This window comes from Neofelis nebulosa, chromosome 17 (genome assembly GCF_028018385.1).
Source record: "Neofelis nebulosa isolate mNeoNeb1 chromosome 17, mNeoNeb1.pri, whole genome shotgun sequence".
NCBI classification, from domain to species: Eukaryota; Metazoa; Chordata; class Mammalia; order Carnivora; family Felidae; genus Neofelis; species Neofelis nebulosa.
This window is the reverse complement of record NC_080798.1, coordinates 34566426-34579016: the sequence shown is the minus strand read 5'-3', so window position 1 is coordinate 34579016 and position 12591 is coordinate 34566426. Positions and strand designations below refer to the sequence as shown.

The window sequence follows — 12591 nt, the reverse complement described above, 5'->3', positions numbered from 1 at the left end:
GATTTTCACAGGTAGCTTCAGGTAAGGGGCATCTCTCGGTTATTCCTACAGCCAGGACCAGCTGGGATGGGAGCTGCTGCAGAGGGCAGCTGTCTTGAGGAACAGCCTAGAGAAATGTTCCCACATGGGTAGAAACCCCTCTGAGGCTGCAGGACTGAAACTGATGCATACAGGAAGCTGTTAGCACACAAAAAGCCCGATGGACAGGCGGGGCCAAAGAGGGGTGGAGCTGGTGGGTTCTTCCAAATGCTGCTGACCTACCAACGTTTATGCTGGGGATGGGGTCCCCGGGGGGGATGCTGGCCTCAGGCTTGCTCCAGAGGAGCCTGACTCAGGCCTGAGAGAGGGGTCTACTTGGGGAGGAGTGCTAGGATTACTGAACACAAGGTGCTTTAGGGGCCTAGGAGGGTCAGATGGACTGTCTTCTGACCCATCAATACTTAACGTCAGCAACGAGTTGTGGAACAGAGCCCGTCTTTCCAAGATGTATTCTGTCACATAGCCAAAGCCTCTTCCAGTCTATGGGGCTGGCGACGTCCAGGAAGATATCTCTGCCTGGTGGCAGGGCCTAGTGTCGCAGATCATTCTGGGAAGCTGGCACGGGATGATTTACACAATGAAGTCACCACTAAACCACTGCTTAAATCCAGTCCCCGGCCTTCTTTTTCCTGCATGAGAAAAAGAATCCCAAGCGGCAAGGAAGAGGGAAAAAACACGAGTCCTTTCCTAGCTCCAAACCCTGCCTATGGCACAGGGGGAGGGAGGGTGGAAGGGGGTTATTTTACATTCTTGTTCAGCACTGGCCCGGTCACTCATAAAAAGTATACCTCTCTTCACTGAAAAATACCTCTTTTTCCTATTAAGAGTCTGCCTTATAAGAAAGGCAAGGCAGTTAGACCTGCTTTTTGGTTTTGTCCCTCTGATTATTTAGGGATTACTTTAAGAGGAACCTGGGTCCTGCCCAGAAGGCAGCTGCTCACTCTGGACACCTTGCTAGCTGCCAGACTGATATTGGCCAGTCATGGGGAGAAACATGGCAGCTGGTCTACTAGGAACTATCTGGAACTATCTCAATGGTTCCATGTGGCTAATGACACAGGCAAGAGGGACTTACTGCTCTGTAGTCCAGAAACATTTCCTTAAAAGCCAGAAAATCTGTGAACGTGAGCAGCATGTCAAATATGTCACCAGCCACTTCATCTTTATGATGCCTGCAAAAGAAAAGGATGGCTGTTTCATGGAAGACTGGAACAGATTCTGTCCCTTCAAGATTCCATTTGCAGATTTTAAGGGCCTGCCCACCCAGGACCTAACCGCCAAGGGCTGTAAACCTTCATGATCAAGCAATGACAAAAAAAGGTCTTTTTTCAGAGTAAAGGAGAAAGGGAAAACAGGCAAAAATGCAGAGTCAAGTTCAACTCACTGCAAAGTTGTCGTGAAAGCTGCCATGTTAAATCCAGGAATCCGTTCCAGGAGCTGTTCTTCAATGTACTTTTCTACCAAAGAAATCTGTAAGAGTGGACAGGATCTTGGTTTTAGGAAAACAAGGCGGCTTTTCAGAAAGCCTGGCCTCCAGCGTTCGCAAACATTTCCTGAGGGCCTATTTTATGTGCCAAGCTCCATGTTGAGCACAGGGGATACTAAAGAGAACCAAAATACAGCTCCTGTCCTCAGTGAGCATGTGCCCTGGCACATCACGGGAGAGAGGCATCTGCAGGTAATTGCCCTGTGACAAGATGAACGCGCTAATGTAGGCAGAGACCGTGAACAGCAGGGCTCCCACCCCCCACGGCAGGAAGTAAGGAACGAAGCGGGGCCTTTTTTCTTGGGGAGATGGAATCAGTGCAAAAAGAGCGTACAGGTGCCCCTGGTTGGTTAAGCGTCTGACTTCGGCTCAGGTCATGATCTCGCAGTTTGTGTCTTTGGACCCCGTGTCGGGCTCTGTTCTGACAGCTCAGAGCCTGCTTGGGGTTCTGGGTCCTCCCTCTCTCAAAAATAAACATTTAAAAAAACGTTTAAAAAGGAATATATAAAGAAGCATACTATTGGAGGTAATCACAGGTTCCTCATTGTAAGCTGAGGCTTGACTTGGGGAAACCATCAGGTATGCCATGCTTCTAAGGTTAAGAAAGTTCTCGAGGCTCAAACCTCTTCTCAGATGAGACTTACAGTTCTAGGAGGCTACTGGAGGCCTCAGCACAATGGGAAGGCCCAAGGGTCCAGAGTTGAAACTCCTGGGGATCTAGCCTTGGTTTTCGCTTCTACCTAACGGTCATGTGCACCTGATTAGATTACACAGTAGAAAAAAAAAAAAAAATGCAGATGTCACTTGAACAGTAAGTGTTTGAACTGCACGGTTCCACTTATTTGTATTGATAAGTACAGCACAATACCATAAATGTATGTTCTCTTCTTTATGATTTAAGTAACATTTTCCTTAGCTCCCTTTATTGTAAGGATACAGTAGTACAGAGTATCTATATAAAATACGTGTTTATCAACTATCTCCATTATCGGTAAGGCTTCCAGTCAACAATAGGCTATTAGTAGTTATGTTTTTCAGGAGTCAAAGGTTATACACAGGTTTTGTTTTTTTTAATTTTTTTTTGTTTGTAACGTTAACGTTTATTCATTTTTGAGAGACTAAGAGAGACAGAGTGTGAGCGGGGTAGGGGCAGACAGAAAGGGAGACAGAATCCAAAGCAGGCTCCAGGCTCTGAGCTGTCAGCACACAGACTGACGCAGGGCTCAAACCTGTTAACTGTGAGATCATGACCTGAGCTGAAGTCAGATGCTTAACTGACTGAGCCACCCAGGGGCCCTTATACGTGGATTTTCAATTGTGCAGGTGTGGGCACCCCTAGTCCCCATGTTGTTTAACTGTGTTGTGTGCAAGTCAAAAGGTCAATATATTGTATATGAATACAATATACATATGGTATTATATATATATATATATATATATATATATACACACACACACATATATATACATACACACAGAGTATATGAATGCAAGGTTTAGCGAACCCATATATTGTAACTGAAAACGGGATTTTGATCAAGCCAAGCATTTTCTAAAACAGACGCTGGAGGAGCCCCTGGGTGGCTCAGTCAGTTAAGAATCCATTCTTGATTTTGGCTCAGGTCATGATCTCACAGTCGACAGTGTGGAGCCTGCTTGGGACTCCCTTTGTCCCTTCCCTGTTCACTCTCTCTCCTTCCCTCAAAAGAAAGAAATAAAAATAGGAGCTGGACAAAAATCATCAAACACCCTCAAGAACTACAGAAGAAAGTAATGGGGGATTCTTTTTTTTTTTATTTAAAAAAAAAAAAATTTTTTTTTTTTTAACATTTATTTATTTTTGAGACCGAGAGAGAGAGAGAGAGCATGAACGGGGAGGGTCAGAAAAAGAGGGAGACACAGAATCTGAAACAGGCTCCAGGCTCTGAGCAGTCAGCACAGAGCCCGACGCAGGGCTCAAACCCACAGACTGTGAGATCATGACCTGAGCCGAAGTTGGATGCTCAACCGACTGAGCCACCCAGGCGCCCCAGCAATGGGAGATTCTAACTACAATTCCTGGCAGTTACTGGTAGCAGCTCCTGAAGTCCTCCAAATGTCAACATCTTAAAAAAAATTTTTAAATGTTTCTTATTTTTTTTATACAGAGAAAGACACAAGCGAGTGAGGGGCAGAGAGAGGGGGAGACACAGAATCCGAAGCAGGTGCTAGGCTCTGAGCTGTCAGTAAAAAGCCCCACGTGGGGCTCAAACCCACAAGCCATGAGATCATGACCCGAGCGAAGTTGGACACTTAACTGACGGAGCCACCTAGGTGCCCGAAATGTCAACATATATGGATTCTGAATTCACATTTTAAAGAAATTCTAATCTCTGGGGAAAGAAACAGAAAACCACTTACATATTCATTAAAAATAGGTGTGTAGGTGAGTTTATTCTCTTCTGTGTCTTCAAACTCCTGGTAGTACTTGTCCATGAAATTCCTCTGTAATAACTGGAACTCGTCATCTGAACAACAGAAAAATTTTATTCTTTTCAACAGAGATTAAAAACCATTAATTTATAAATAGGCCAAATTCTATGTCAGCAGAACTGCTTCCTAATGGTCAGTCTCTAGGAGAGGGAAAGCTAACAGTGTTTTAGGGAAGTGTTCAATAGGACGCCGATGTTCAAGTAGCCCAGTCTTTTGATTAATAAATATTAATATTTTAAAAATAGTGATTTAAAATATTTAAATTTAAAAATATTTTCATAATTTAAAAATATTAATATTTTTAAAACCCAGTCTTTTTATTAATATTTTAAAAATAGTGGTAAAATACACCTAACATTAAATTCATTATTTTTTTGTTGCAAGCCCTTCTAACATGTCACATAAAGTTTAAGAAACATATCAAATGCAGTATGCTAAAAAACCAAGAGTCATAATATCACATTTTTCTAAGTCCTGTATTTAGTATTCCACATCAATGAGTCTTCGAGGAAAGGCAGGGGAGGTGAAGCCTTCTATTAAGAGTTTAGCTACATCCTTACTCTCATACCTCTGTGGTTCCTGATAGTTTGAAACACATTATTTTATTTTACTATTTATCTTACTTACATCCAAAAGTTAGCATATAGAGCCATAATGATTTCCGAAGTAGATTCCAGTGATTCATCCCCTGTGTATAACACCCCGTTCTCATCCCAACAAGTGTCTTCCTTAACGCCCCTTACCCATTTAGCCCATCCCCCCACCCACAACCCCTCCAGCAACCCTCAGTTTGTTCTCTGTATTTAAGAGTCTCTTAGGTTTTGTCCCCCTCCCTGTTTTTATATTATTTTTGCTTCCCGTCTCTTATGTTCATCTGTTTTGTATCTTAAATGCCACATATGAGTGAAGTCACATGATATCTGTCTTTCTCTAACTTTGCTTTTAGCATAATACCCTCTAGGCCATCAATATAGTTGCAAATGGCAAGATTTCATTCTTTTTGATTGCCGAGTAATACTCCATTGTCTCTATATACCACATCTTTATCCATTCAATCTGTCTATGGACATTTGGGCTCTTTCCATACTTTGGCTATTGTCGACAGTGCTGCTATAAACATTGGGGTGCATGTGTCCCTTTGAAACAGCACACCTGTATCCCCTGGATAAATACCTAGTAGTGCAATTGCTGGGTCGTAGGGTAGTTCTATTTTTAACCTTTTGAGGAACCTCCACACTGTTTTCCAGAGTGGCTGTACCAGTTTGCATTCCCATGAATTCACTTATTTTTGAGAGAGCACGGAGGTGGGGGAGGGGGGTGCAGAGGGAGAGAGAGAACCCCAAGCAGGCTTCATGCCCAGTGGGGAGCCCCCGACTGTGAGACCATGTCCTGAGCTGAAATCAAGAGTCAGACCACCCAGGCGCCCCTAAGTGTGGTTTGGTGGCACTATGTACATTCCCATTGTTGTACAACCATTACCACCATCGTTGAGTCCATTTTAAACACACCCATACAGGGTGGCCTGGGAACTCCATCACATTCCTTTTCCACAACGGAATGAAATGGATCTCTTACTTGAATAGGATTTCAGAAGCTGTGGTGGGAACAGTGTAGTGATCAAGTACACGGGCTCTGATCCTAGCTCGGCCACGTCAATTGTGTGACCTTGGGCACATTTCTCAGTTTCTCTAAGCCCCGGTTTTGTCAACTAGAAAATGAGAATGATCCTAGTACCCATCGCATAGGATTGCCAGGTGGAATTCAGAGGAGGGTTGGTAGAAAGACTGGCTTATAGCAAACACCTGAACTTGAGAGAACAGGGAATTTTAACAAGTGCATACAATAATTACTTCTAAAAATAAAGGGAAAGCTTCACAAATGACCTAGACTTTAGGGTAAACACCCTGAGGTCAAAAAAGGCTCATTTTCCCATGGCATACAGGGTAAGCAAAAGACAAAAGAATTCAAGGTATTCCTCAGTATTCCCCAGAAATCTTCACCTCCACACAGGACAAGGGCTTAATGGTGAAACACCTGTATTTAGGCATTAAGGGCATTAACTTTCTTGGGACCTGAAGATGACAAACGTGTGGGTCAGTGATTTTCAGACTAAACTAGACTAAGAAACGTCACTAGCACCACCACAGTAAAGGTTTCTTTTTCGCCTAATTCTCAGAAAACTCAGACAAAAATTTTCTGTTTCCCCTTCCCATACATTTGTCTTAAACCTCGGGTGCCTGTTACTGCTCGTTACTTAGCAGGTCTGTGCACACCAAAAAATGAATGCACGAATAGGAACTCAGAACCCAGGAAAATACAGAACCAGCGGAAGTATGGCATTTTATTTTCTTCACGGACACGCGCGCTATGATTATGGCACTATGCTGTGGTTTATGGCACAAAAATGTTAAAACTCAAAACCAAAAAAAAATGGAATTCCTCTTATTCTTTGAAATAAGTCGCTCCTGAAGTTTTGCCAAGAGGTCCATAACGTCTAGGGCCCCACTACCTGGATAGCTGCCTTATAAGACCTGAGTATGATTATTACTTGTTAAAACAAGGAGAACGTTTGCCTCTAAAACCACTTAATCTCACTTAACATGAGTCTGTGCTACATTAAAAATTATATGCAGCTTGCTGTTTTCTCTCAAAATTAACCCTCCAAGCTGCAAAGGTCTAAGAACTAAAGAGAGCACAGGTGAGACTGTGGTAAGGAAGCTTACCCATGATAATGTCCTCTAAATATCCAACCACAGCATCAAATTCTGCATCGGAGGCGGAAGAGCTGAAAAATATACCTGGATTAGGGGCTGTTTCAAATAATTCACTTTAAACAACTGTATTAGAGACACTTTCACACAGGTGCAAAAGAGGGCAGAAAAATGAACTTCCCATCACCCAACTTCAACAATTAAGAATGATTATTGTCTACTGTAGCAATTCCGAAGAAAACGTATTGTTGTGACATTAGGGTTCAAGGGCTCCATTTTCAGAAAACCTGTTATGACACAAAGAACTACAAAAGGGACATATAAAGGGAGCAAAGGCTCACATGGCACATCTTAAGGCTCCTCGTATTTATGTATTTCCTTCGGGTTTACTCACCGCATCTTCGCTATCACCCCCCAGCTATCGGCTTGTGAGCGTGAAACTGGCGCGAGCGAGATACTGGCCAGGGGACAATTGGATTGGAAGTCCCTGGAGGTGGAGGTGGTGGAGGGTCCTCTGACCCGTGGTCGGACCTTGGCAGCTCAAACCAGGGTCAAAGCCGGGGGAATTGTGATGGAGGCGTTGATCATCGCGAGACACTCGCCCCGCACTCCCGTCCTCAGGGCTTGAACCCGGAGGTCGCACAATCAACAGCGGGAACTAGGGAGGAGCCTTGGGGGTCCCTCACCCCCACTCCACCCCTCGAGGACACCCGTTCCCCAGGGCGGAAGCCGAGGCCTCCCCGGCCCGACGGCGTCACTCACAAGGACAGGGCGAAGCTCTCTTCCTCTAGGGCGTCCATCGCCGCCGCCGCATCCACGCGCGGGGCGAGCAGGCCCGTCGGACTCTTATCCCGCCCGCGGCCCGGGCCCAGCCTGCGCTCCGCTCCTAAGAGCCCCAACCGGCATCTGGGAGGTCTCGCCGCCAACGCCGCGGCCGCTCACGGCCCAAAAGATTGGGCCCTGCGTGCGTGGCCCGTGCTTCAGGCTCACCGGCGGCAGCCTCGCGCCGGCTCGGCCCCACGCGGGGCCAGGCCTCTCCACGCGCGCCGCAGCCACCGTGAAGTACAGGCGTCAGTTACCCACAACCGCCGTGCCCCGCCTCCCGTCACCATGGCCACCACAACCCCATCCGCTGCCTCGTGGCTCCCAAGAGCCAATCACAGGCGCGCGCTGCTCGACGCCGGGGGCGGGGCAAAGATAGGGAGAGGAAGCCAGGAAAGGGATAGAGAGACGCGAGGGGAAGCTCCTTGGGCTTCAAGAGGCAAGCCTAGGGGTTACTGGGTGTTCTCTCGCGGTGTGGGGTTAAGTCTCACATCGCCCCCATTTTAAGGAGGAAGGAATCGAAGTTAAGAGCCTCAGTTTTCTCACTTGCAACTTGTCGGTAAATTACAGGATTTAAGAAGATTAAATAGTTTAAAGAGGGTTGTAAGAGCACTATGAACTGCAGACTTCTTGAGAACCAGTCCCTCAGCTTTTGAATCGGATAATGCAGACCTCTGGTCTGCCTGATTGCCAGATGCCTGTTGGGGCTCTCAAGATAGTTACTCCTTTTCATGGGAGGAAAGCCCCACTGCAAGTAGACGTAACTTACATCATACAGTATTCTCTCTCTCTCTCTCTCTCTCTCTCTCTCTCTCTCTGTCACATACACACACACACACACATCATAAACATTATCCGGCACTTATTAGTTTCTTGGCTAGTTGGGCAAGATAAAAGTTGACACTCGCTTTGGACAACGCAACCAGAAATCGGATAACTTTCAGAAAAACTCCCCTCCCAAACTGCCAGATTTTGCAAAAGGATTCCCTAGAGCTGATTTCTCTTTATTGGATCACTAGGCATGGCTGTTCAGTTGCATTATACTTTTGGGCCAAATGTGTGTTACCTGTCTAGAGTGGTTTAAGGTCTGACTTAGGTTTGATCTGAGAGTCAGATGGCCAGCCTGAATGGACATTTTGAATGGACATAAAATAGATATCGGTGGGGTCTGGAACTAAAAATGGTTACCAAGACATAGTTGTATCCAGGGTGAGATCAGTTCTCAGAGATATATACTATCTATATATCTATATCTATACTATATATATATATATATATATATATATATATATATATATTCAGCACCAAGTAGAGGACAGGTATCTGTAAAGGTTTGCTGATTACCTGGACTGAGTTATGTTTAAGTCAAGTACCCATTTTACAGCTCAAAGCAAACTCAGCAAATTTCCTCATGACCTATTTTCTCTATAAACTATTTCTTCTGGACTAAAGGAACTTGCCCACCCTTTTCTTACTTCTAAACCATATATGGAATCAGAGTAGATGAGAAAACTTTGTGATTTCATCTGTTGCTGGTTATTATCTACTGCATCCGAAAATTGAGTAGCTGAAAACAATTATTGTGCCCACTAATCTTCAATTTGGGCAAGACTTGTTAGTGACAGCTAGTCTCTGTCCTACTTGTCATCAGTTGGGGCAGCTGGAATGGGGCTAGAGGAGCCTCTTCTGACATGCTCACTCACATGGCTGGCAAATAACTGTTGACTCTTGTCTGGGGGCTCAGCTGTGGATGTTGGCCAGTGGCTGGTGGTTGGAGGGGAGGGGGTCCTCAGTTTCTTTCCATGTAAGTCTTCCCGGAGCTGCGTGGGTTTTCTCACACCATGGTTGCTGGGGCTAAGGGCAAATATATCAAGAGACAGGAAGTGGAAGCTACCAGTCACTTAAGGACTGGGAACTGGCACAGTATCACTTCCAATGAGTTCTATTGGTCAAACAGACACAGAATCCACCCAGGTTTTAGGGGAGGGGCATAAACTTCATTTGTAGATGAGAGGGCTATCAAAGAATTTGTGGCTATTTTTAATCCACTTCATCATGTCTGGCCTTAAGAACAAATGGGCATAAAGATAATAATAGGTACCCATATACTCAGGCATGTGCTAGTTACTGTGCTAAACATTTTTTTAAATATTTATTTTGAGAGAGAGAGCATGCACGTGAGCGAAGAGGGGGAGAGAGAGAAAGAGATTGAGAATCCCAAGCAGGCTCTGCATTCTCAGTGTAGAGCCCGACTCAGGGCTCAATCCCATGAATCTTGAGATCATGCATGATCAGAGCTGAAATAAGAGTTGGAGGCTCAACCAACTGAACCACGCAGGCACCCCGTGCTAAGAATTTATAAATACATTGTCTCTTTTTGAAATACTTGAAACTCTAGGAGAAAACAACAACAATAACAACACCCCACAATTCCTGTGAGGTATTATAATCTTCATTTTAGAGATTAAGAAAGGCTAAGCGAAATTAGAGAAAGACAAGTATCACATGACTTCACTCATATGAGGACTTCAAGACACAGAACAGATGAACATAAGTGAAGGGAAACAAAAGTAATATAAAAACAGGGAGGGGGACAAAACATAAGAGACTCTTAAATATGGAGAACAGAGGGTTAGTGGAGGGGTTGTGGGAGGGGGGATGGGCTAAATGGGTAAGGGGCATTAAGGAATCTACCCCTGAAATCATCGTTGCACTATATGCTAACTAACTTGGATGTAAATTAAAAAAAAGAAAGAAAGGCTAAACGAGCTGGAACTGGGTCCAAGCTCACACCCAAGGGCATGTTTTAACCATCATGCTATAAATAGCTCCAATTCCTGAGTTGTCAAATACTCCTGGAAATCAGAATGTGAAGTTTTTCTGCTGAAAACAGAAGTGGCCTTTAAAGAAAAAAAATGAAAAATTAAATATATTAAATATTTTTCATTAATAGTCATTTCTTAAATCCTTTGTGGGTTAGCATTAAAAATTATTTTATTTTAGGGGCGCTTGGGTCTGGGGTGCTCAGTCGGTTAAGTGTCTGACTTCAGCTCAGGGCATCACCTTGTAGTTTGTGAGTTTGAGCCCTGCGTTGGGCTCTGTGCTGACAGCTCAGAGCCTGGAGCCTGCTTCAGATTCTGTCTCTCTCTCTGCCCCTCCCCTGCTCACTCTCTTTCTCAAAAATAAACACTCCTGCTTGAGATTCTTGGTCTCTCTCTCTCTGCCCCTCCCCCCTTGTTCCTTCTCTCTCTCTCTCTCTCTCTCTCTCAAATAAATACATTTAAAAAGTTGTTTTATTTTAGAGAGCGAGCATGAGCAGGGGAGAGGGGCAGAGGGAGGGAGGGAGGGAGAGAGAGGGGGAGAGAGAGAGAGAGAGAGAGAGAGAGAGAATATCTTAAGCAGGCTCCGTGCTCAGCACGGAACCCAACACAGGGCTTGATCTCACCACTGCAAGATCATGATCTGAACTGAAATCAAGAGTCGGACTAAGCCACCCAGGCGCCCTGACATTAAAAATGGTTTTAAGTGAATAATGGACAATCTTGGAAAGAGCTGATCTTAGTTGGATAGTTTGTTTCATGGATACATATTCAAGATGTTTGAAATTCATGCAAAAGTTGTTTTCTGCAAACGAAATTGATTTCTGTGATTGAATCCTGTTTCCTGGTGTGCAAATGGCACCAAATTTACTTTGCTTTATCAATCTCATTCCAAAAAGATGGCAATTCACTAAAACCTTTTTTTTTTGGCTGGAACCCTAGTAGCATTACCCCAATGAATCATTGGAAAAATGCCATTACTTAATCCCCCTCCCTGCCCCAGCCTAGCTTTCAATTTCTCTTAAAATGTTTACATGCAGTGCAGAATATAAAGCTGTTTATTCTCTTCCACATTGCTTGCTGTTCCCTAGTTTTTTTTCTATGTGGTCTTTCCCTTTGAAGCAGCTCCAAGATTATAACTTTGCTTCCATCCTGAATACCTTTATCAATATTGAAGTCCTTTTGTCATATGGTCTAGCAGTGAAGAATTGGAATAGACCATCTTAGGAACAAAATTCAAGGGTAGAATTTTGCATTCCTTTGATTTGTGACAGATTACCTATTAATTCTGTCTACTTTATCTCCACTAAATTTATAGACCACCTTCACCTCTCTGCTGGACTTCAAAGTCCCTCTACTGGTCTTACTAGTTCCATATTTTGCTTGTCCTGTCTTGTACCCCCACCCCACACCTCTTTTCCATTCTCCACATAGATGCCAGAGCTGTCTTTTAAAATGATTTAACAAAGCACTTTAACAAAGCTTAAACTCTTTCGCTTTCTATTGAACTTGGGATAAAATACTAAATGTTTAACATGGCTTCATGAGCAATCTCCTCACCTCTCCAACATGGGAGCATACTATTCTACCCCCTTGTTAGCTACAGGGGTCGTCCATCAGATCCTGAGGCTGAGCTCCTTTTCTCCTTCGTTAGGCCTTCACCTGTAATGCTGTGCTCCCATAGCTACATAGTCCTGGAAGCTTGTCCTCACTCAGTCTCTCTGCCTGGCCATGTCCTACTTTTTCCTTGGGAGTTTTGGGGCGCCTGGGTGGCTCAGTCGGTTGAGCGTCCGACTTCGGCTCAGGTCATGATCTCACAGCTCGTGAATTCGAGCCCCACGTCAAGCTCTGTACTGACAGCTCAGAACCTGGAGCCTGCTTCTGCTTCTGTGTCTCCCTCTCTCTCTGCCCCTAACCCACTCGCATTCTGTCTCTGTCAAAAATAAATAACCATTAAAAAAAAAATTTTAAAAAAGGGAGTTTTTACTAATATTACTTCCTCAAGGAGGTTTCTTCTGCCCCTCCCACCCATCTAAATTAAATCCCCCTCATTCTCTCATAGCACCCTAATCTTGTAAGGCATTAACAAACAAATATATTGTCTTCTCCCCACTACCAGCAGCTCCATGAATAGATCTGTTTTGTATACCACTTAGGCACAGTACCCAGAACATATTATGTGCTCAATAAAGATCTGTGGGATGAGTAAGTGATTACCTTTGCTTCTTAAAATCTAATACTT

General features: G+C 44.3%; 1 protein-coding gene across 2 annotated transcripts; it reads right to left on the bottom strand.

Annotated features, from left to right (window-relative positions):
• Nucleotides 1-471: 471 nt before the first annotated feature.
• On the bottom strand, nucleotides 472-7822 carry ARL2BP (ADP ribosylation factor like GTPase 2 binding protein). Of its 2 annotated transcripts, none has more exons than XM_058706179.1 (6): nucleotides 7471-7822; nucleotides 6721-6782; nucleotides 3926-4032; nucleotides 1424-1509; nucleotides 1115-1211; nucleotides 472-594 (listed from the first exon to the last, which is right to left on the bottom strand). In XM_058706179.1, exons 1-6 carry the CDS (start codon nucleotides 7506-7508, stop codon nucleotides 520-522), a joined length of 465 nt encoding a protein of 154 aa, XP_058562162.1. In that variant the 5' UTR covers nucleotides 7509-7822; the 3' UTR covers nucleotides 472-519. The 2 variants fall into 2 exon arrangements, with proteins under 2 accessions (XP_058562162.1, XP_058562161.1); XM_058706178.1 differs by having other exon boundaries at nucleotides 472-668; nucleotides 7471-7819.
• Between the last annotated feature and the right edge of the window lie 4769 nt (nucleotides 7823-12591).